General features: G+C 38.5%; 4 protein-coding genes and 1 long non-coding RNA gene across 6 annotated transcripts; 4 read left to right on the top strand and 1 right to left on the bottom strand.

Moving 5' to 3' along the window:
• The first annotated feature begins 250 nt into the window (after positions 1 to 250).
• On the top strand, positions 251 to 3,382 carry LOC110761578 (cysteine-rich receptor-like protein kinase 10). Its single transcript, XM_088252741.1, has 7 exons — positions 251 to 1,127; positions 1,324 to 1,458; positions 1,566 to 1,687; positions 1,836 to 2,046; positions 2,161 to 2,398; positions 2,706 to 2,856; positions 2,942 to 3,382. The coding sequence occupies exons 1-7, from the start codon at positions 266 to 268 to the stop codon at positions 3,269 to 3,271; spliced, it is 2,049 nt and encodes a 682-aa protein (XP_088108867.1). The 5' UTR covers positions 251 to 265; the 3' UTR covers positions 3,272 to 3,382.
• Positions 3,383 to 5,548: 2,166 nt separating this feature from the next.
• On the top strand, positions 5,549 to 8,916 carry LOC110754814 (cysteine-rich receptor-like protein kinase 25). The gene is made up of 7 exons (XM_088252004.1): positions 5,549 to 6,419; positions 6,553 to 6,687; positions 6,832 to 6,953; positions 7,075 to 7,285; positions 7,562 to 7,799; positions 8,124 to 8,274; positions 8,372 to 8,916. The coding sequence occupies exons 1-7, from the start codon at positions 5,606 to 5,608 to the stop codon at positions 8,705 to 8,707; spliced, it is 2,007 nt and encodes a 668-aa protein (XP_088108130.1). The 5' UTR covers positions 5,549 to 5,605; the 3' UTR covers positions 8,708 to 8,916.
• Positions 8,917 to 10,411: 1,495 nt separating this feature from the next.
• LOC148295338 (cysteine-rich receptor-like protein kinase 25) lies at positions 10,412 to 13,618 on the top strand. Its single transcript, XM_088252005.1, has 7 exons — positions 10,412 to 11,248; positions 11,381 to 11,515; positions 11,684 to 11,805; positions 11,956 to 12,127; positions 12,340 to 12,577; positions 12,879 to 13,029; positions 13,130 to 13,618. The coding sequence occupies exons 1-7, from the start codon at positions 10,435 to 10,437 to the stop codon at positions 13,463 to 13,465; spliced, it is 1,968 nt and encodes a 655-aa protein (XP_088108131.1). The 5' UTR covers positions 10,412 to 10,434; the 3' UTR covers positions 13,466 to 13,618.
• Positions 13,619 to 16,186: 2,568 nt separating this feature from the next.
• On the bottom strand, positions 16,187 to 16,876 carry LOC148295337 (uncharacterized). The gene is made up of 2 exons (XR_015835213.1): positions 16,620 to 16,876; positions 16,187 to 16,521 (listed from the first exon to the last, which is right to left on the bottom strand). It is a non-coding gene; the product is annotated as an uncharacterized LOC148295337 (long non-coding RNA).
• Positions 16,877 to 17,915: 1,039 nt separating this feature from the next.
• LOC110754831 (cysteine-rich repeat secretory protein 38-like) lies at positions 17,916 to 20,899 on the top strand. Of its 2 annotated transcripts, XM_088252007.1 has the most exons (3): positions 17,921 to 18,565; positions 20,366 to 20,570; positions 20,669 to 20,899. In XM_088252007.1, exons 1-2 carry the CDS (start codon positions 17,976 to 17,978, stop codon positions 20,547 to 20,549), a joined length of 774 nt encoding a protein of 257 aa, XP_088108133.1. In that variant the 5' UTR covers positions 17,921 to 17,975; the 3' UTR covers positions 20,550 to 20,570; positions 20,669 to 20,899. The 2 variants fall into 2 exon arrangements, with proteins under 2 accessions (XP_088108134.1, XP_088108133.1); XM_088252008.1 differs by lacking the exon at positions 20,669 to 20,899 and having other exon boundaries at positions 17,916 to 18,565; positions 20,366 to 20,571.
• Positions 20,900 to 24,869: the final 3,970 nt, after the last annotated feature.

Genomic DNA, 24,869 nt, shown 5'->3' with positions numbered 1-24,869 from the left:
ATAATAATAATAATAATCAATATCAATATGATAATATCTCCCTCTCTCTCCCCAAACAAAACTGGCCTCACTCCCGTCCCCATTTTCCCCTGTTTCAAACTCTTGTTTTTTGTCTTTTATTTCATTGTCTCTTCTTCCTCTTCTTTTTCTATGAATTTGATGATAAAGACAACCACCACTGAGATAATATATCTTTCAAGTTCAACTTGGCTTGAGAAATAGAAACAGGGAGGAACTAGCTAGCTTAATTAGCTAAGCATAGGGGATGGGCTGGGCTGGCTTCATCAAGATCAAAATGCTTCCCACGAATAATCTGATGCTTGTTTCCATTCTTTCCTCCATATCTGTTGTTACTCTGCTCAGCTTTCCCAGCCCAGCTGAAGCTGTCTATCTATACCATATCTGCCCAAACACTACCACTTTCACCCCAAACTCCACCTTCCAGTCCAACCTTAACCACCTCCTCTCAACCCTATCCTCCAACGCCACCCGCCCCTCCGGCTTCTACAACGCCACCGCCTCCTCCTCCTCCTCCCCAAACGACCCCGTCTACGGCCTCTTCCTCTGCCGCGGCGACGTCGCCGCCACCGACGCTTGCAAAACCTGCGTCTCCAACGCAACCTCCGAGGCCGTCCAGCGCTGCCCCACCGAGAAACAGGTTGTCATCTGGTACGACGACTGCATGCTGCGCTATTCCAACGAGTCCTTCTTTTCCACTGCCTCCGAGTCTCCTGCCGTTTACATGTGGAACACACAGAACGCCACCGAACCGAACCGCTTCAACCAGGTCCTGGCCACCGGCATGAACGAGGTGGCCACCGAGGCTTCCACCGACGCTGACAAGTTCGCGACGAGTCAGGCCAATGATAGTGGGTTGATTTCGGTTTACAGCCTGGGGCAGTGCACGCAGGACCTGTCCGCAGCGGATTGCAACCGGTGTCTCAGGGGAGCCATAGCCCAATTTCCGAGTTGTTGCAATGGAAAGGTCGGGGGACGAGTTTTCAATCCGAGTTGTTACGTTAGGTACGAAGTCTACCCTTTCTTCCTCCAAAACTCCACGTCAGCACCTCAGCCTTCACCGGGGGCTCTACTTCCTCCTCCTCCTCCTCCTCCGCCGCTGCCTAAAGGTAAAGTGAAGTGACCAGCTTTTCAATTCAAATTATGTCTTAAAATAGTTGGGGGAGGAATAGGTATCTATGCTAACTATGGTTGACTTTGGATTGGAACAGGGGAATATGGTTTTGGGATTTGGCTGTTCATTTTACTAATTTCTTCATATTTAGTTTTATGTATCAGTGTAGATTCTTATTGTTTATTATGCAGGAAAAAGCAAAATCCCTACAATTGTTGCCATTGTTGTCCCAATTGCCGTCTCTATGCTACTTTTTGTTGTGGGCTGCTGTTTCATTACTAGGAGAGCAAGAAAGAAGCGCAGTGCAGCAGCGGAGGCACCAAGCGGTAAAGAATATATATCTGAAATGAATTCTAGTTTGTCATACAAATCAAAAGCATACTTTTGTTTCCTCATCTTTATACATGAATGCTTTTCTTGTTTGTTTGTGTAGGTGAGAATGACATTAGTACTATAGAGTCTTTGCAATTTGATTTTAGTACCATTGTAGCGGCCACGAACAATTTCTCTGATGATAATAAGTTAGGGGAAGGTGGATTTGGTCAAGTTTACAAGGTATGTATGTATATCAACGTTTCTGCATCGGAAAATCTAAAGTTTTAATATTTTGAGAAACTAAGGAGGTTTTAATCAGTACTGGGAATTGTAAAAGTTGTGCAAGAATGTACATTCCATCGATTGATTGATTGAAGGTTGTTCTCAGGGTATACTTTCAAATGGTCAAGAAGTAGCTGTGAAGAGGCTTTCAAGGAACTCTGGCCAAGGTGCAGAGGAATTTAAGAACGAGATGGTATTGGTAGCTAAGCTTCAACACAGAAATCTGGTCAGGCTATATGGATTTTGCTTGGAAGGAGAAGAAAAGATACTTGTTTATGAATTTGTCTCCAACAAAAGCCTTGACTATTTTCTATTTGGTTTGTGCCCTGAAACATCTGATAGTCTTTTCTACTGCAAAAGCAATGTAACTTCAACATGTATTTTAATCTGTTTCCTTGATAGCTTGATTGCTCAATTTTGATGATTTGCAGACCCTGAGAAACAAGGACAATTGGATTGGGCAAGACGTTACAAGATTATTGCAGGGATTGCTCGAGGAATCATGTATTTACACGAAGATTCCCGACTTAGAATTATACATCGTGATCTCAAGGCCAGCAATATATTGTTAGATGGGGAGATGCATCCAAAAATATCTGATTTTGGCATGGCCAGGATTTTTGGGGTTGATCAAACTCAAGCAAACACAAGTAGAATTGTTGGAACATAGTAAGTTCTCTCATTCATCTTTTCTATTCTCATGACCACTTTTGTTCTGCATTATCTGGATTGATGAATTTGAGATATGGTCCCATCTGCACTCAACAGAAAGTCCACTTTGACCCTTGATAATATCAGTATGAACTCAGAGAGGGATGATGTTATTTTTGAATCATACTTCATGCTCTATAAATAATGAAAGCCACTTAGTCTTACACGAAATTGAATGGATTAAATGATTGACATGAATATGATAAGTTTACTCCTTAAATTTTGCTACAATTTCTATACTGATGGATGGTTGTGCTTCTTGCAGTGGCTATATGTCTCCAGAGTATGCAATGCATGGACAATTTTCTGTCAAGTCCGATCTATATAGTTTCGGTGTTTTACTGCTAGAAATCATAAGTGGCAAGAAGAATAGTTATTTCTTTCGAACTGACGCAGCTGAAGACCTCATGAGCCATGTAAGCTTAAACCGAAAACAAAGTAGTTTTGTTCTTCTGCACTAACACACACCACAACATAAATAAAACTGTTCAATTTATGCAGGCTTGGAAACTATGGAGAGATGGGACGCCTTTGGAATTGTTGGATCCGAGTATGAGAGATTCTTATTCCAGGAGTGAAGTTATAAGGTGTATGCATATCGGGTTACTTTGTGTTCAGGAAGATCCAGCGGACAGACCTACAATGCAATCCGTAGTTCTCATGCTTAATAGCTACTCTGTGACTCTGCCACTACCTGAACAGCCAGCATTTTTCCTTCGAAGTCGAACGGGGGGGAACATGCCAAAGATAACTTTGGAGTCTGATCTATCTATCAGTAAGTCAACTCCATCCGTAGATGAAGGATCTATCACTGCAGTATACCCTAGATAGCGTGAATGAACAAGATGTTATATCTTGTATTATCTGTTTATATTTGTAATAACAAATATGAAACTTGTACTCTTGGTTTCATACGAATGTTGTTAGGATTGAAAACAAATGGTATTTCTGTCTTGTGAGTTTCAATATCTTTGATTTTGATTTTTGAGCATAGATTTACATCCACATAACGTGATTGACAAGGTTTTAAGTCATCACATCTGTATCTTGGAAAGATCTCTCCTTTGTGGGTCTGGGTTGAATCTTCTGCAGTTTCGTGACGTCAATACCTAATAAATTTACAAACGGCTTAATTAGGTAGTTGTGCTTGTGGTCACATCACTCTCTTGTATTGATGAGAGTTATGGATAGGATACCATCTTCTTTTCTGGTCATCTTCGTCTCCACTTGGTTGGTACTTGGTTGTATAAAACCGTACTCTTGTATTATTGCAGACTAAAAGTCTCAAAACCCTCTGTAGGTGTAAATATTGAAAGGGTGGTGATTTTCCCACTCCCCTTTAATTCACTTACACTCCCTTTTGTTTTTTAGTACTTTTTACTATAAGATAAAAATGAGTATAAGATAAAAATGAGTGTAAGTGAACAAAAGAGGAGTGAGAAGATACAATTTTTTAAAAAATAGAGTGTAAGTGGATAAAAAGGGTGTGGGAAAATCAGTACCCTATTGAAAAACTGAGGAAAAAGAAAACACCTTTGTTGACTGTCAATTTATAATTACATCACACTGACGATGAAGCAGACACCTCAAAAAATTATGACTTTTAGATAAGCTTTTTAATTTCCAGATGATTCAACTCTAAGGTACATAAGAAATTGGCTTTAGAAATAGAAACAGGGACTGGGCTGATCAGTGATCAAAAGATCATGAAAACCAAAATGTCTTCCGTGCATAATCTGATGCTTGTTTCCATTCTCTCCTCCATATTTGTTGTTACTCTGCTCAGCTTTCCCAACCCAGCCGAAGCTGATTATCTATACAATGTCTGCCCAAATTGGGATCTAACCACCCCAATTGGTGCATATCGCTCTCAAATATCTGGAAAATTTATCATCAAATTCGTGTTGAGTCTGCAGATTAACATGGATGGATCCCTAACCAAATTGGGATAATTATATCCTATCAGCTTGGCCTCCCGCATGAGAAAAATTCCTGCTTATATGCTGCTGGCATGGGCATAAAGTGACACTATGAAGTGAAGGAAGTTGAAGTTCCACCCCAAAATCAATTGGCTATGGGGGGAGTAGCCCAACTCCTTATAAACCCAGGCTAGGTCCCTAACTTTTCAATTTGGGACAAATACTCTCAACACGCCCTCGCACGTGTGGCAAACTTTCAAGCCTAACACGTGGACAACTCATATTTGGTGACGTGGGAGCACGTGTGGCTGTTGGCCTGTGATAAAATGTTAGAAAAGATTACATTTCTTTTCTGGGTATACGTAGCTGTGGCAACGACTTATCATCCTACAGCGTAGCGGTCCCATGCATTAGTTACGTGATTGACAAGGCTTTAAGTCTTCGCACCAATGTCTTGGAAAAGGTTTTTCTCATTTGTGGGTCTGTCTAGGTTGAATCCTTCATGGTTTTGTGGTTACCGACTCCCTTTAAATTCTGGCTCACAAGGCACTAATTCAGTCTATACGAAATTGACAACCGGCTTAATTAGGTAGTTGTGGTCACATCACTGTCCTGTATTGATGACTGGAGTTATGGATACATCTTTATTTTTCTGGTCATCTTCGTATGTCTCTACGTACGAGAATATGTAAAATGAAATGCGTACAATTTGTGGAATATTCTTAATAATGATGGCCACCATTGCCACGGCGACATGAAGTGGTGGCCGGAAGAAAATGGGGTCAGCTCAGCTCAGCTGGTTATATGAATCAATCAATGTGTCAGTGTAATATAAAAATGACTCTTGCCATATTCTCGGTCAGTTGTATAAAACCATACTCTTCTATTCTATTATATCAAGATGTAAAATATTGGAAAATTATTGAGGAAAAAGAAAAGCCAAAACACAGTTGGGCTGAAAATTCTACCCCCTCCGTCTCCAATTCATCAATGACTTTTCAATAACTTTACTTTCCACAGGATTCAACATCACAGGGGCTTCTTCACACCTTCCTTCAATAAAGGACAAAAGTTGACTTCGACCTTAACACTCCTGTCAATTTATGAGTACATCACAACAATCCTGACCAGAGCAAACACGCCAAACTCGGCCTAAAGGCATATTAGCTCACCTAAACCCGTCTTACACATTGTAGAAGCAGGTGATCGTGATCATCAGGAAGAGGTTATTGATTTGATTATCAAAATGCCTTCCTTCAATCTCAATGTGTTGATGACCCTTGTGCTTGGCTTGCTTAGCCTTAGCAGTTTGAGTGAAGCTGAATACCGCTCCCACTACTGTTCTAACACAACCAGTTTCACTCCCAACAGCACCTACGAATTCAATCTTAAACTCCTCCTCTCTTCTCTCACCTCCAATGCCACCCGTGAACTCGGTTTCTACAACACCACCGCTGGCTCCCAAGATCCCAACGCTGCAGTTTATGGCTCCTTTCTATGCCGTGCTGATCTCACATCCGATGCATGCCAAGTTTGTGTGGCTACTGCAGCCAACGAAACGGTCCAAAAGTATTGCCCCTTAAGAAAAGTCACTATAATTTGGTACGATGATTGCATGTTGCGCTACTCAAACGTGTCTTTTTTCGGCAATATGGATGAAGCCCCAAGAGTTTCTTTGTGGAACGTGGGAAATATTACTGATCCAAACCGGTTTAATGAGGTACTGGCGGAAACAATCAAAGGCTTGGTGCCTGAGGCAGCAAATAAGGCCTCCGGAGCTAAAAAGTTTGCGGCAAAAGAAGCAAACTTTACAGCGTTTCAGGAGTTGTACAGCCTTGTGCAATGCACGCCGGACCTGTCAAGCACCGCCTGTGATCGGTGTCTTCGAGGAGCTATTGCACTTCTTCCGGCTTGTTGTAATGGGAAGCAAGGAGGAAGAGTTTTGTATCCTAGTTGTAATGTTAGATATGAAGTGTATCCATTTTATACATTTGTTACTGCCCCTCCTCCGCCACTGCTTCTTCCTCCTCCACCTCCAGCTTCAGTTACAAGGTCTCAAGGTATAATTAATTACGAGCTCATGTCTTTGTTCTAATTGGTTAATTATATATTTAGAAAGCAATGTTTGTCTTTGTAGAACTTTTACACAAACATAGGGATGAACCATTAATTTGTGTCTAATACTCTGTGCAGGAAATGATGACCAAATCTCAACTTTGGTCATAGTGGCCATTGTGGTTCCAATTGCCATATTGCTCTTCTTGGTAGGCTGCTGTTTCTTAAGAAGAAGAGCAAGGAAAAAGTACAATGTTATACAACAACAAAATGGTAAACAAACATTGAAACATTTTATAATTTCCTTTCCGGACCCAACTAATGTATTTTCCTCTCCTGAACGATTTGATTCCTAATCGTGTTCAGTAGTTTATTAGTCCGTAATTAATTAATATCTCCTACTTGTTGATTGTGTAGTGGGGAACGAAATTAATAGCGTGGAGTCATTGCAGTTTGATTTGCGTACAATTGCAGCAGCCACAGACAATTTCTCTGATCAGAACAGATTAGGGGAAGGTGGCTTTGGTGAGGTTTATAAGGTTGGGATTTTGGCTTACCAAATCTGGTGAATTTAAGTCATGCCAGAGTTCATCAAAATGTATTAAACTCATGAAAGTTATACTTAGATGTTTGTTGAGATTATTGGTTGCAATATTTCAGGGTACGCTTCCTGATGGGCAACAAATAGCTGTGAAGAGGTTATCTAGCGGCTCCGGGCAAGGTGCCGAAGAGTTTAAAAATGAGGTGGTTTTGGTAGCCAAGCTTCAGCACAGAAATTTAGTGAGGCTATTGGGATTTTGCTCTGAAGGAGAAGAAAAGATACTTGTTTATGAGCTTGTGGAGAACAAAAGCCTTGACCACTTTCTATTCGGTTTGTGCCCTTCTAAAATCATGTGTGATACCATATGCTATTTCATTAGTTGATGATAAAATTACACTTCACCTTCTTATTCACAAACCAAACGAAATCTTGCAACATTCCCAAGAGGCAAAGCCGCTGAGGAAAAGAAAATATCTTTCAGAATTATGTCTCTATTTCTATTAATTTGTCTTAATTTTAGTGAAATGAAATTAATTCCTCCGTAATTATGTCTGTTGCTTTACTTATTCTAACCTGTATACTTTTATTGGACAAATGTGTGCATAGACTCTGAGAACCAAGTAAAATTGGATTGGTCAAGCAGATACAAGATCATTGGCGGGATTGCTCGAGGGCTTCTCTATCTCCATCAAGATTCTCCGCTTAAAATCATACATCGTGATCTTAAAGCAAGCAACATATTGTTAGATGGGAACATGAACCCAAAAATTGCAGATTTTGGCATGGCAAGAATAGTTGGAGTTGACCAAACTCAAGGGAGCACAAGAAGGATTGTGGGAACATAGTAAGTAATAACAGAACTTTGTTTATGTTCACATAATCTGCATAAACGAGTTGATTGATTTTCTCATCCTGAAAAGTAATTACTAGAAAGAAAAGATATCAAATTGATATCTCAAGAATTCACCTTAACTCAGACAAGATGGAGAAGCTCTGTTATTGCAGGGTACATTGTTATGTATGCTTCTGTTAGTGTTATCAGATATGCACTATCGGTTACCCTGTTTATGAATTATAAGTTAATTGACACATTGATTGCCAGATGAGTTTTAACATGTTCACACTGTATTTGGACAAACATTACTTTATTGATGCTGCTGGTTTGCAGTGGTTACATGCCTCCAGAATATGCAATGCACGGACAGTTCTCTGTGAAGTCCGATGTGTACAGTCTTGGTGTCCTGATCTTAGAGATTTTAACTGGCAAGAAGAACACTAGTTTCTATAACTCAGACCGTGGCGAAGACCTCTTGAGCTATGTGAGTATAAGTTTAATATTGTAATATGCTTCTCATGGTAAATATTTTTAGAATGAGTCTCTTACTAAATAAAAATAAATAAATAAATTATTTGCAGGCTTGGAGACATTGGAGGGACGGGACACCCTTAGAATTATTGGATCCAAATCTAAGAGATTCTTATGCAAAAGCTGAAGTAACTAGATGTGTCCATATCGGGTTACTCTGTGTTCAGGAAATTCCAGATGAGAGACCCACAATGCAATCCATAGTTCTCATGCTAAGCAGTTACTCTGTTACTATGGCATTACCTCAAAAGCCAGCACTTTTCCTGCATAGTGGAACAGAGCTGAACATGCCATCATTAACCACTGAATCATCTGATCAAACTACTAGCAAGTCGTTGCCATTTTCTGTTAACGAAGTATCAATTACTGAATTATACCCGCGTTAGTGTATATCGAACAAAGCGTGATCAATCTTTCAGGACTGTACTTTGGAAGTAGTGTGGTTTTGTTTCATTTCTCTCTGGTTTTCATGGTTGCGCTAGCTGTTCTGTTTCTTATTAGTTTAGTTAGTCTCTCCTCCATAGGGGCCCTGTATTCGTTTGCCTTCGTAGCATTGTATGTCTTTGCCTTTGGGCTATTGTACCTTTTATAGTGATATGTGTTGCAGACCATTATTAAGCAAACTTACCAACAAAAGCTTCCACGTTAATATATGATATTTCAGAAATGGTCATTGCCCTTTTCTCAGGATCTTGCATTCCCAAATTACCTTGACATTGTCCTTTGTCGCATATATTAATTTGGGTTTTTTCTCACTCACCCAATCCCATGATATTATCACTTTTGCAATTTTTTTTTCAAATGTATTTTTTCTCTCCTCCGTCACTTGAGCCCCAAACAGCGCACACATTGCCATGAATGTGCAAGATACATACCATCTTCATCCCATTTCTCTCTTATTATGCCCAAACCTTTCTGAAATGATGAGCAGTTGCGGCCATTGACCCAAAAAATAAAAGGTTAAGTTCCAATGAAATAAAAAATGCTTTATAATTATTCTTACAAAAAATATTGTAAGCTCAAGCGTTTAAAATTGCTTACCCCTACATCTAAGGTCTTAAGTAGGAGTAATTTTTGAAAAACCAAACTGAACCCGGGATATATAAAAATTTCTCCTTAGGTAGGGGTGGGTATTGAGATCAAAAAATTGGAAAACCACATGAAACCGGATTGAAAAAAAACGGTTGAAAACCAAGTTAACCAACAAATCAAAAAACCAAACTGAACCAGTTCAACTCAATTCCTATTTTAATTTGACATCTCAAAAACCCGGTCCACATAAAACCAGATCAATTGTGTAAATATATATTTTTTTAAATCCCAATATTCAATAATTTAAGGTCCTATCCCAACTCAAAAGCCTTCAGACCAAAAAAGAAAAAAAAAACTCAAAAGCCCAAGTCAAACTCCAAGTCCACCTTCATTGGGCCATTCCACCAACTAAAAAGCCCAAACGTGTTTTTTCGTCAAACCCCAAACATTCATTCATTTCCCCGAAGTAGCATGTTGAAAAGAAAGGCTCCGCTCTCCCATGCATTGTCACTTCGAAATTTGATCCCACACGCCACGCGCCACATCTTGGTATACCATGTAGTCGGTGTCTAATAGACGTAGGATATGTGGAATATTTTTAATGAAGCAGCACATGTCATAAATAACAATGCAGCAAGTCCAATGTATATTGGATGATTTAGTGGTGTCTTCGAAATATACAAAAATTTCTCCAAAACATTTCTCTCTCTCTTCTTTTTCTTTTTCTACTTCCTCTTTCTTTCCTTCCTTCTTTCTTTGTTTATTTTTTTTTTTCTTCTTTTGCGTTTCTGTTTTTCTCCTTGACCCTTGTACTCAAAAACAAAAAAAAAAGATGTAAAATGAATGTAAATACCGGAATATTGAGGAAAAAGAAAATGCAAAAACACGTTTCCGCATGATTCACAGTCACTGGGGCCTCTTCACTCTTTCCTTCAATAAAGGACAAAAGTTGACTGCAACCTTAACACTCCGGTCAATGTGACGAGAGCAAAACACGCGAAACAGGGCCTAAACTCTTCTTATTTATACATTGTAGAAGGAGGAGATCGTGACCATCTAGTAGAGATTATTGATTATCAAAATGCCTTCCTTCAATCTCAATGTGTTGATGACCCTTATGCTTGGCTTGCTTAGCCTTAGCAGTTTGAGTGAAGCTGATTACCGCTCCCACGTCTGTTCTAACACAACCCGTTTCACTCCCAACAGCACCTACGAATTCAATCTTAATCTGCTGCTCTCTTCACTCACCTCCAATGCCACCTGTGAACTTGGTTTCTACAACACTACCGCCGGCTCCCAAGACCCCAACACTGCAGTTTACGGCTCCTTTCTATGCCGTGCTGATCTCACATCAGATGCATGCCAAGATTGTGTGGCTACTGCAGCCAGAGACGCGGTCCAAGAGTACTGCCCCTTAAGAAAAGTCACCACAATTTGGTACGACGATTGCATGTTACGCTACTCAAACGTGTCTTTTTTTGGCCATATGGACCAAGGCCCAAAAGTTTATATGTTTAGCGCGGGAAACGTTACTGAACCAATCAGGTTTAATCAGTTGCTGTCAAAAACAATCACTGGATTGGTGCCTGTGGCAGTAAATGCGGCCTCCGGTGCTAAAAAGTTTGCGACAAAAGAAGTGAACTTTACAGGGTTTCAGGACTTGTACAGCCTTGTGCAATGCACGCCAGACCTGTCAAGCACCGATTGTGATCGGTGTCTTCGAGGAGCTATTGCGCTTCTTCCGGCTTGTTGTAATGGGAAGCCAGGGGCAAGAGTTTTGTGTCCTAGTTGTAATGTTAGATATGAATTCTATCCATTTTATACTAGAGTTGCTGCCCCACCAACACCACTGCTTCTTCCTCCTCCACCTCCAGCTTCAGTTTCAAGATCTCAAGGTAAAAATAATTAGTAGCAGCGGGGGTAGTTCATGTATTTGTTCTAATTGGTTAATTGTAAGAAAGCAATGCTTGTAGAGTTTTTAAATATACATAGGAAACCGTTAATTTGCGTACTAATATTCTGTGCAGGAAATGATGACCAAATCTCATCTTTACCCATAGTGGCCATTGTGGTTCCAATTCCCATATTGCTTTTCTTGGTAGGCTGCTGTTTCTTCAGAAGAAGAGCAAGGAAAAAGTACAATGTTAAACAACAACAAAATGGTAAACACTGGAAAGTTTTTCTTTGGTCAAGGAACACTGGAGAGTTTTATAACTTCCTTTCCAGACCCAACTTATGCATTATTTTCCTCTCTTGAAGGATTTGATTCCTAATCGTGTTCAGTAGTTACTTAGTTCATAATTAATTCCTTCTTCTTTTTGATTGTGTAGTGGGGAGCGAAATTAGTAGTGTGGAGTCATTGCAGTTTGATTTGCATACAATTGAAGCAGCCACAGAAAATTTCTCTGATCAGAACAAGTTAGGGGAAGGTGGCTTTGGTGAGGTTTACAAGGTTGTGATTTTGGCTTACAAATCTAATGAATATTTTGTCCAAAAAAAAAATCTCATGAATTTAAGTCATGCCAGAGTTTAACAGAATGTATTAAATCCACGAAAGTTATACTTAGATGTTTGTAAAGATCATTGGTTACAATATTTTCAGGGTACACTCCCTGATGGGCTACAAATAGCTGTGAAGAGGTTATCTACAGGCTCCGGGCAAGGTGCCGAAGAGTTTAAGAATGAGGTTGTTTTGATAGCTAAGCTTCAGCACAGAAATTTAGTGAGGCTATACGAACTTATGGAGAACAAAAGCCTTGACCACTTTCTATTCGGTTTGTGCCCTTCTAACATCATGTGTGATACCATATGCTATTTGATTAGTTTTTGATACAATTACACTTTAATTTCTAATTCACAAACCAAGAACATTCCCAATAGTCAAACTCAAAGCCACTGCGGAAAAGAAAATATCTTTCAGAATTCTGCATGTCTATTAATTTACTTATTCTAACCTGTGTATTTTATTGGACAAATGTGTGCATAGGCTCTGAGAACCAAGTAAAATTGGATTGGTCAAGCAGATACAAGATTATTGGCGGGATTGCTCGAGGGCTTCTCTATCTCCATCAAGATTCTCGGCTTAAAATCATACATCGTGATCTTAAAGCAGGCAACGTATTGTTAGATGGGAACATGAACCCAAAAATTGCAGATTTTGGCATGGCAAGAATATTTGGTGTTGACCAAACTCAAGGAAGTACAAGAAGGATTGTGGGAACATAGTAAGTAACAGAACTTTGTTTATGTTCACATAATCTGCATAAACGAGTTGATTGTTTTTCTCATCCTGAAAATTAATTACTAAAAAAAAGAAAAGATATCAGATTGATATCTCAACAATTTATCTCATCTCAGACAACATGAAGAAGCACTGTTAATGCAGTCTTCCCTCAGTGTTATCATATACGCACTATTGGTTACCCTGTTTATGAATTATAAGTTAATTAAGATACTGATTGCTAGATGAGCTTCAACACTCTGTATTTGGATTTACATTACTTTGATGATGCTGCTGGTTTGTAGTGGTTACATGCCTCCAGAATATGCAATGTATGGACAGTTCTCTGTGAAGTCCGACGTGTACAGTCTTGGTGTCTTGATCTTAGAGATTGTAACTGGCAAGAAGAACACTAGTTTCTATAACTCGGACCGTGGTGAAGACCTCTTGAGCTATGTGAGAAAGTTGAATATTTTAATTTGTATTTCATGGTTAATCTTTTTACTGCATCATTTTGAATGAGTCTCTTACTAAATAAAAAATAAAAAATTTGCAGGCTTGGAGACATTGGAGGGATGGGGCACCCTTAGAATTATTGGATCCAAATCTAAGAGATTCTTACGAAAAAACTGAAGTAATTAGATGTGTCCATATTGGGTTACTCTGTGTTCAGGAAATTCCAGATGAGAGACCGACAATGCAATCCATAGTTCTCATGCTAAGCAGTTACTCTGTTACTATGGCATTACCTGAAAAGCCAGCATTTTTCATGCATAGTAGAACAGAGCTGAACATGCCCTCATTAACAACTGAATCATCTGATCCAACTACTAGCAACCCGTTGCCATTTTCTGTTAACGAAGCATCAATTACTGAATTATACCCCCGTTAGTGTATATCGAACAATCTTGCAGGACTGTACTTAGGAAGTTCTTTGATTTTGTTTCATTTCTCTATGCTTTTCATGGTTGATCTAGCTGTACTGTTTCTTGTTAGTTTAGTTAGTCTCTGCTCCATAGGCATAGGGGCCTCCGTATTTGTTTGGTTGCCGTTGTAGCATTGTCTTTATTTGTCTTTACAATGAAGTTATACAGATTATAAAAAATAAATAAGTTATACAGATTATCGGTGTTTGCTTCTTATAATATTATGATTCGAAGGGTTCAATCACCTTGTTAATTATATATTTATTTTCTAATTAATAATCAATACTCTGTTCTTACAATAAACTTATTGCATGTCCACAATTCAACTATATGTGAGGGAAGTATAGTCGCACGGCTATGCGTTTGAAATATTCCATTTAATATTCTACTTGTAGAGTATAGCCGCGTGACTATACTTTTGACATGGTATAGTTTATAAAAAAATATATATATAAACTTAGTATCTTTAGGTCAATAATTTTTTTTTTAAAATTTTATTTTTCGTAATTAATTAATATCGTATCATTTTATAGTTACTTATATTTGTAATTATGTTTTAATTAGTATTTCTTTAGTGAATAATTAGTATTAAATATTTTAATTAACTTCATAAATTATATTACTTAATAAATAGTAATTAATTTTCTACTTGTAGAGTAATTAAGTAATATCTTATCATTTTTTAGTTACTTTCATTTGTAATTAAGTTTTAATTATGATTTCTTTAGTGAATTATTAGTATTAAATGTTTAAATGAACTTCATAAATTATATTTCTTAATAAATAGTAATTAATTTTTTTCTTTAATAAATTTTTTAAATAAATAACGTAATTAAAAGAGAAATCCATATTATGCTATTTAAAGGTCTAGCCGACCGGCTATACCTTTGAAACTCTTTTTAGCCCGTCGGCTATAGTAATGAAACTTTCTATCTTATAGTATAGCCGCGCGGCTAAACGTTTGAAATTCTCCTCTTAAAGAGTATAGCCACGCGGCTATACGTTTGAAATATTCTACATAGTTACTTTCATTTGTAATTATGTTTTAATAATTACTTTTTTAGTGAATAATTAGTATTAAATATTTTAATTCACTCCTAAAATTATATTACTTAATAAATAGTAATAAATTTTTTTGGTTTAATAAAATATTTAAATACTAATTATTCACTAACTAAATATTAATTAAAACAAAACTACAAATTAAAGTAATTGAAAAAAGATATGGTATAGCCGCACGGCTATACGTTTGAAACTTGCTATTTAAAGCATATAGCTGGTCGGCTATACTAATGAAACTTTCTATTCTTACAATAGAATTCAAAAAGAAGAAAAACTTACATGTACTAATAAATGAAAGATAATCATGCAGTGGATATATGGTATATGGCTCCTGAGTATGTAAATCATGGTCGCTTTAACAGGGGTGTTAGTTCTTGAAATTGTTAGTGGTAGAAAGATTGGTAGATTCCTATATGGCGAAAATGAAGAGGACCTGTTAACTTATGTGAGTATAATTACATTAAATAGTGTATTTTCCCTCTTTTACCTTGGTGAAATTTCTTTCTACTATATTGATAGGCCTGGAGAAATTGGAGGGAGAGGATAGAGTTCAAAACATCATAGATCCTGTGTTGACGAGAAGTTCACAATCCAAAACGATGAGATGCATCCACATAGGTTTATTATGTGTGCAAGAAAATGTGGTGGACAGACCAACCACGGCTTCAGTTGTATCCATGCTTAACAGCCAGTCTTCCACTAAGGTAAACCATGTCTTCGTCTTCGTCTTCCACTAAGGTAAACCATGTTCTACTTTGGCAGCGATGAATATCTAGACTAGCATCAACTTTCGTCTTCCACTAAGATAATTTATGTCCTTTTTATAAAGTTTTATCAACATCCCTTTACAAATATTCCAACAAGGACGAGATCTTTTCTGAAATTGCATACAAATATATCAACATCAGAAGAGTGGGAATATTTGTAAAGTAATAGAGGGAATGCTTCTAGTTAAACCAAACCTTATCCGATTTCATTGTTCTACAGGCTTCTAATAAGCGCTTTTAGCAAGCATTGATCTGTTTAACAAACATGCAATATTAATTGGAAGCATCGATTTAACTTGGTGGTGTGTGCACCAGCACCACTCAGAGGTCAGAGCTCTACTTTCTGAGAATAAAAAGCTCTAGCCGAAGCTTTTATATATTCTTATTTCTTATTTGAGAAGCACCAGCACCACTCAGAACAAACACATCAATTGACATCCTTAACCTTATCATATATACCTCTGCAGGTTTCACCTTGTACATTGAGCCAAAAGAAGATGTCTCAACTTCTATATTCATTTTCAAGATTAATGAAAATTAGAAAGAAAGAACCCTAATTGCCAATTGGACATGGTGTGTTCAACTGGGCAGGCAAGGAACCCTAATCGCCGAGCCGACCAGTAAAAATTGACCACTCAGTCTCCGCGTGCACGATGACATACACATATTTTACTGTAGGGGTGCTCAGATTTGATCCATTTTTAAATATGGACCGGTGATACAAAGCATTAATTCAAGATCAGAATGATGGATTTTCTTGCTAATTTTTTTTTTTTTCTGCTTTTCAAGACAAACACACGAGGCACAATATTACTACAGGATGGCCACCGATCCACAGTATCAACATGAGCATGACATAAAGAATTAATATTGTATCAACTTAATCCATCTGGATCTTCCACTTTTTGCCGATCCAACACTGCCACAATTAATTCTTATTATTATCCTGGATTTGAGAAAAACATCTACATGGAAAGCAACTTAAACAAAAATCACTGCCTAACACACTCAAACAATAATAAGCTATCAACTTACTTAAAGACACAAAGCTTCACCAGAAAGAAAAAAAAACACTTGGACCAACCAATATCAACATGCACTGTGCATAGTACTGGGAGTGAGTGTAATGACCGTTTTGGAAAAGGCCAGGCCAAGCCAGGTGCAGGTCCTTTCTAACAAAATTGGCCTGTTGACTTGAGAGAGAGTATATAACTTATAAGAAGCGTCAATCAAGCTAGAGATGCAAACTTTTTAAGCGTGGAATAAAGTATCGTGGATGACGTTAAGTTACCTTCAGATAATCAAAGTCTCCTAAAAAATCAAACCAGCTAGCAGTCCCTTCTTTATCAGCATCTTAGTTTCAACAGTGTTCGAAACTTAACCAAATCCAAGAATGGTTTACCTTAACTTGTAGAGCTCGTTCCTACGATCCTAGTAGCGAAAACAGCGCAAGAATTGGAATTGTAGAATGAAAGTTATGGTAGAAAGAAGTTTGAAGGAGGAAGAAGGCTGGGCTCTCTCTCTCGCGCTTGTCCAGCTAAAAGAAAACCATCCTTTCCTCCTTTTTCTTCTCTTTGGAAACACCAACCCACACATGGGGAAACAAGAGACCAACACGTGTCCTTTCAATCCTATTCCAGCGACACGTATGCTAAGCTGGCAGAAGTGGTCAACACTCAGCATGACACGTGTCCCTTACCTGGCCCAAGGATAGTCGCAGGATCAGATTACCAGTCAAGGATCTGACGCCCAAAATTTAGCCACATCATTTCTTGAATTCCAATATTCCTAGATCTCCAAAAATTCACCCAACTTTTAAAAATACTACGAACTCATAAACACATGTACTTTTCTTTAATCACATCCAAATAACCATTTGATCTCAAGAAAAGAAAAAAAAAATCGTGTACACTTCTAACAAACCCGAAACAATTCTCCAAAATTTTATAAATAGTTTTTAAGCACCATAAAATTTCTAGAGTGTCACACGTACACATACTATAACATATTTAGGTTATAGATTTTGTTTATTTATTTCGCACATGGTATCTTCTTACTTCAAATTCAAATGACTGCTATATCCATCCACAAACAAGAGCAATATCAAAGTTGTCAAGCAACCATCTAGACCGGAGCCACAAGTAGAGTCAAGGTCTTCTCTTAATGTCCTATCCTATACGTCTAATTTGGTAGTGAGTCCGCCTCTAAAATTCTAAGTCTCCTTCCTATATCTATCAGTGGCGGATCCAGGATTCAAAAGTCAAGTAGGCAAAATTTACCTTAAAAACTCAACGATACAAGTGAATTTTATTCATAAAAATAAAAAGATACACTTAGTCATGGGGATGTAATGAGCCTTACTCTCAAATATGCATATCTATACATAAATAAAAGCTTAACAAAAAGATCAAGAATAAATGCAATGCAACACAAGACTAAACTATTTTAATCTAAAACTTTACCCTACAAGGCTTAGAAATCTTAAATTCCTCAATTATCTCTTCATTATCGATATTATTAGCAATAGGGTTTGCTATGCTCCCCAATTTGTTCAAAGGGAGAAGAGGTGGGAACCGTCACTTGATAGGACCGCCCCTTTTTGCTATAAAAGCCGAAGTTATTTTCATGCAGAGGAACAAACAGAGAAATGGGTTCCTCAAGATTGCTAGTTTTCATCATTCTTCCTATACTCTTGGTCTTGGCCCCTCTTGCTCCTACCATAGTGGGCGACCAAACCACCAGCGGTGTTTGCACGATGAGAGCAGAATACTGCTGGAGCTGCTTCAATACTAAAAACACCAACAATGGCAGCATCTACAATCAAAACCTCAATACCCTCCTCTCCTCTTTCACTTCCAACCCCAAAATCAATCCCAGATTTTACAGTTCTTCTCGGGGACAAGCCCCCAACAAAGTGAACGCAATTGCCGTATGCAGAGGGGACGTTGCATCCGAAGATTGCCGCACCTGTTTCAAGGACTCTGTTTCCATTCTCCTGCAGAACTGTACTAATCAGAAGGAAGCAATCATATGGGCAGAGCACTGTACGGTTCGATACTCGAACATCTCGATTTTCGGTGTGCTTAAATATGAGCCTCTTAAGTTTGTGCCAAGCCCAAATAAGATATCAAACGCTGAACGGTTCAAGCAGGTGCGCGACCCCTTATTTGGAAATTTACGTGAGAAAGCTGCAGCAGGGAACTCTATTTTAAAATTTGCAGCAGGGAATGCGTCGGTTAGGGATCATCATTTGGCCCGCGGGCTCGGGTGCCCATGGGGCCCCGCCCGGCCCATCGAGAAAAAGCCCAGCCCGGCCCGTTATGGGCCATGGGCCAACCCGGCCCATCAAAGTGTGGGCTAGGCTTGGGCTAAGGGGTCTAAAGCCTAGCCCGGCCCATAGGCCCGGCCCAGAGAAGCCCATAAAAACCCGACCCGTTTGGCCCATCAAAGCCCAGCCCGCTTGGCCCATGATTATAATGTATAATTATAATTATAATTTATTATAGTGGACTATGGGTGTACTAATTTCTAAAAAAAAATACTTCTTGATTTTGTTTTTTTCCTTTTGGTAGGAACTTAAACTCTCTCTAGACGTGGTTTTTATTTATGGAATTTACTCACAAAACCAACATGAGTATTGAACAAATAAATACCATATTCGTAAATTGTTTTATAAAAGTCACAACACAACACTAGCCCATTTTTTAACCACTGACCGACACCTTTAATCAAAGAGAACCATGAAAGGAAAAAATAAAAGAAAAACACCCAAGATTTGTTTAATTTTATTTCTCTTTTCGGGAATGAGAAAATTCTCTAGAATTAAGAGGGAACGGGTAAAAACATAAAACACCAGAAAACGCAGAGCCACCTGAGGCATCATGCTAATTGCCTCTATTTTCTCTTATTTGTAGAATATGCAATAGCTCCGCATGATCATTGTTTCTCTTCCACAGTGCTTCTACATGCTGGTTGGCACAATAGAGCTGCCTTTGCAAATCCGCCACCTGAGCCTTCAAGGAGGCTACTTCCTCGGTCAGAGCTCCACACTCTCGCGTCCTCGCCAGTAATCTTATGCCCAAATTTGTAGCGGAGACTGCTTGGAGAACAGTTAAATCATGAGACTCCTCCACCGCGGCCTTGTCTGACCTCTGTGCCACGTGCAGATGATCTGCCGGTGTGAGTCTACTAACAGTCATGCCTCCTGGCAGCACTACTCTTTTCGACATTACCTCAGCAAAGTTTGAGGCCGAGCCATGATGATAGGAGGAGTTTGGGAAGATAGGGTTTGGAGGAGCGCCTACTTGAACATTCGGTGGTGCAAGTGATAACTCAATGTTGAGATTATCAATGAGCTTAGATGAGGATGCCATTGTTTTGTTTCTGGATTTTTTTTTATGGTTTTCCTTGAGTTTTCAAGAAGAAATGCGGGGTAATCCTACACTTCACCGATGAATGGTTTAAATAAACATCTACTGATGAGGGAGCCGACATCCACTTCGGTTTTCTGGATTTACCTCCGCGTTTTCTGGTGTTTTATGCTTTTACCCTTTAAGAAGTTAGTATCCCCAGACTCCTCCACCACGACTCTCTCTGCCTCCTCAGGTATAAAGGAAATGACTTTCTCTTTCCAATGGTTTTTTTTAAGTCTTTTGCTTGATGGATGGGGACCATTCTTAGCTTGTTGTTTATGAGATCCAAAGCACAAAAGTGCTCTTCATGATGTTTATTTATAAAGGAAATAATTAGATTCTTTTAATTTTTAATTTTTATTTATTTTATAAAAAAACTGTTTATTTATTTATATTGTTAGCCCATTTGGCCCGGCCCATTTTGGCCCATTTGGCCTAGCCCGATGAGGCCCGTAAAAGCCTAGCCCATGGGGCGGGCTCGGGCTTTGATTTTGTAGAAAAAGCCTAGCCCGGCCCAGCCCGTATATTTTAATTAATCTAATAAACCCGGCCCGGCCTAGCCCAAACCCATTAGGCTTGGGCCGGGCTAGCCCAGCCCGGCCCATTGCCGATCCCTAGCGTCGGTGCCTTGTACAAATCAAACTGTATATGCAAATGTCCAGTGCAGCCCTGATTTGGACAAACAAAAGTGCAGCGATTGCCTTAAAGAGTCCATCTCAAATATTACAGAGTGTTGTGGTGGTGTGGGTGGAGGAAGAGTTCTTAGACCCAGCTGTTATTTGAGGTTTGAGTCAAATCCGATACCCTAATAAACCTTCCGGGCGAACAAGGTATAATAATTTATTTTTGTTTGTTGCTTAATTTCTTGTTTGAGCCCCAATTAGTTAACACCACGTTGCTAACAAACAGAGCCTTGTGATTTTTGCAGGAAATAATACGAGTGGAAATAATACGAATAACATTACAATAAAAGTGTCGCCACCGTCGTTCTGACGATTGGTATTGTCATTATGCTTATTAATATTATCAGCATTTGCATTCTTGTGAGAGTCTGGAAGCGAAGGGCACTCTTCGTTTGTAAGTGCTTGAATTTGTCAAGGCCCATGTAATAGGGATTACTCCCTTTTTTCAAAAAATAATAAAAATAAGGATTATTCTATGGTTTTTTTTTATTTTTAATTTAATACAATACGATATTCTAAACTATTTTATGCTTGCTTAACTGCTTTTTGTATTTATGCTTGCTTAAAATTGAAAAACCATGTCATTGTCTTAGGCTTGCAACTTGCAAGCAATTACGGACTGAACCAATCAACACCATTCTATATGCAATACGCATGGAGATGGCCGACAACAACCACCCATCGAAACCCACAACCAACCCCTCTCCATCCCTCTTGCTGCACCTTTCTGCTTCTTAGTCTGAAAGTGTAGACTTTAATGGACCACTTGTGTTCTTCTCAAGGTACAGGGACTTAGGGTTTCTTTATGACAAGTTTAATGGACTTAGGTATCCTGAGCATGAGTATTTATGTTTGCTTGAAATTGAAAACCATGTCATTGTCTTAGGCTTGCAAGCAATTACGGACTGAACCAATCAACACCATTCTATATGCAATACGCATGGAGATGGCCGACAACCACCCATCGAAACCCACAACAAACTCCTCTTCGTCCCTCTTGTGTGCTCCGTTTCGGCTATACGAATTATTCTACTTGTAGAGTAATTAAGTAATATCTTATCATTTTTTAGTTACTTTCATTTGTAATTATGCTTTAACTATTATTTCTTTAGTGAATAATTAGTATTAAATATTTTAATTAACTTCAAAAATTATTTTACTTAATAAATAGTAATTAAATTTTTTCTTTAATAAAATATTTAAATACTACTGATTCACTAACTAAATAATAATTAAAACATAACTACTAAATAAAGTAGTTAAAAAAGAGAAATCCATATTATGATATTTACCGGTATAGCCGCGCGGCTATACTTTTGAAACTTTCTATTCAACGAATATAGCCGCTCGGCTCTACGCCTATTTTTTGGGTGACTTTTAAAAGCATTAGTCACCTTTTTCGGTGACTAAAGGCTTTAGTCACCATGCAGTTACAAATTTCGAGAGTGTGAGATTTGTGGCCGTTACTATTGGTCTTTTGTCACCAATAATAAAGAAAGTGGCAAACAATATGTTGACTTTTCAGCTACCTTTACACTTATATTTTATTATTATTTTCATCTTTAATTAGTTTAATAATTTCCTGAATTATATATGTTTTAAATAAGTACAATTTCCTTTTGATATACTTTAATGGCATAATAACAGTAATTCCTTTATTTTCTGATAAGATAATAATAATAATTCCTTGGTAATGCACTTCATGTGTAAAAAGAGCCTCTAATATTATTATTTAATTATTCATAAATATTTAATTGATACATGATGGTAATTAAGTAGTACAATATTTTCCTAATGAATAAATAAAATTTATTATCCTCTACAAACAATAATATATACACGCCTAAGAAGGCCTATAGCTAGTACTTTCTAATCCAAGCACTCCTCTGATCTGAACATACAAACGAATGATGCAACTGAAGTGTCCTCCATCCCTGCAATTGAAGTGTCCACCATCCCTGTAAGTAAATCGAAAATAATTAGGAGGGAAATAAACAAAAAAAAAGTTTGCTCTCCAGTTAAAGACCATCACTGACATTAAAAAAAACTGAATTCAAACACACAAGGACCCGTGGGATAAAACAAATACACAGAGGTATAAGCAGCCAAACTCAGTAAATCAGCAAAGAGATTATGGGATATCTACTCTTGGAGCCCAGCACAAGTTCTTAAGACAGAAAAGAAAAAAAAAAGAAAAAAAGAAAGATGCAATCCTGCAAGACAAAATGGAAGAAAAGGCAATTCATCAAAGAAGTTCTACCTGCAATTTCGTGATGTCCCACCAAAAAAGTAATTCAAGCCTGTAATTGGAGATGTACAAAAACATTAAACAGAACTTCATTCAAGGCCATACAATGCGAAGGAACTTATTCGCGTTCATAAGATGGACATCCTGTTTATTTGTGAACCTCGTATTGGTGGGCCAAAGGCGCTGACTGTTGTGCAATCCTTAGGATTCAACTCTTATGAAATTGTGGATCCCATTGGTTTCTCGGGTGGCTTATGGTTATTGTGGAATTCGAATAAAGTCACGGTTGACATTATTGGTACCAATGATCAAGCCATTAATGCTTGCGTTTCATGGCCTGGTCAGTCCCCTTGGCTTCTAACTACAGTTTATGCTAAGCCTTGCAGTAAAAGAAGAGAGAAGCTTTGGGAGTATCTGAACTTTGTGGCTGGTTGCCACCAAATGCCTTGGTTGCTGGCTGGGGACTTCAATGATATGCTTTCAACTGATGATAAATTGGGGGGAGCCACTCTCAGAAGATTAAAAGGTTTCAAATGCTGGTTTGATGATAATGAAATGATTGATTTGGGTTTTGCTGGGCCGAAATTTACTTGGACTAATCAAAGGGTCTTCGAGAGGATTGACAGAGCCATTTGCGACTTGAGGTGGAGAAGTTCCTTTCCTGAGGCCCATGTCAGACACCTTCCGAGGACTAAATCTGACCATTGCCCCATTAAAATTAGCTTGAATTCCCAGTTCACTTTATCTCCCAACAACAGACCGTTTAGGTTTGAGGCTATGTGGATGAAACATGAGGATTTTAAAGGGTTCGTGACTCATCACTGGCCACTTGGGGATGGTAATGCTCTTGATAAGTCTTGTGCATTAGTAAAACCTCTGCATCAGTGGAAAACCTCTGTCTTCGGGCACTTACATCAGAAGAAAGCTCATCTTATGGCTCGGCTTACTGGGATCCAGAAGACTCTGTGCAATGGTCCTAATGGTTACTTGCATAAGCTTGAGGGTAAACTCATGCATGAGTTCAATCTCATCCTTGACCAAGAAGCTTTGTTTTGGAAACAGAAATCCAGAGTTAAATGGCTGCAAGAGGGGGATAGAAATACTAAATTCTTCCACATGACGACTATCATCAGAAGAAGGCGTAATAAGATTGAAAACTTGAAGGATGAAAATGGTCATTGGATAGAGGATGCTAATGGGATCAAAGCCCTGGCTGTTCAATTTTTCTCAGGTCTGTTCTCGCAGGACTTTCACCCGGCTATTAATCTCTGTCTCCCCAATCTCTTCCCTTTGATTGATTCCGCAGTGTTAAATGACTTGGGTAAGAAAATTGATATCATGGAAGTCAAGGAGAGCTTATTTAATATTGGTGGTCTTAAAACCCCCGGTGTGGATGGCTTTCCTGCTTGCTTTTACCAAAATAATTGGCATATCTGTGCGAATGATATTTTTGAGCTGGTTTCCAAAGCTTTTCAGGAGGGGACGTTTCCTATCAACCTCAACCTCACCTTGATCACCCTGATTCCTAAAGTGAGTAATCCTGTTTCCATGGCTCAGTTTAGACCTATTAGCCTTTGTTGTACTCTCTACAAAGTGATCTCTAAAATCCTTGTTGCAAGATTACGCCATATTTTGCCTCAGTTGATCAGTCCCAATCAGGTCAGCTTTGTCCCTGGTCGCCATATTACGGATAACATCCTCATTGCCCAGGAGATTATGCACAAGTTCCATGGCTCCAAAGGGAAAAAAAGCTTCCTCGCTTGGAAGATTGATTTATCTAAAGCTTATGACAAGCTTAATTGGAGATTTATTGAAAGTGTTCTTGGGGAAATTGGGCTGCCCACGGGAATCATCCATCTAATTATGAACTGCATCACCACTGTCAGATACCAAGTCAGCGTTAATGGTGAACTGACAGACTCTTTCACCCCCAGCAACGGTATTAGACAAGGTGACCCTCTCTCTCCCTATATCTTTGTGTTGTGCATTGAAAAATTATCCCATATTATTTATGATGCTGTGGGAAAGAAGAGTTGGAAACCTGTCAAATCCTCTCAGTCAGGTCCTGCTGTCTCTCATTTGTTCTTTGCTGATGATTTGATTTTATTCACCGAAGCCACTACTTCGCAAGCAAGACTTTTAAATTACTGTCTTGATTTGTTTTGTAAAGCTTCTGGCCAAACTGTGAATTTTGAGAA

This window comes from Prunus avium, chromosome 4 (assembly GCF_965620075.1).
Source record: "Prunus avium chromosome 4, drPruAviu1.hap1.1, whole genome shotgun sequence".
Taxonomy (NCBI): Eukaryota; Viridiplantae; Streptophyta; class Magnoliopsida; order Rosales; family Rosaceae; genus Prunus; species Prunus avium.
Note: the sequence above shows the minus strand (reverse complement) of the source record. Positions and strands in the feature narration are given on the sequence as shown.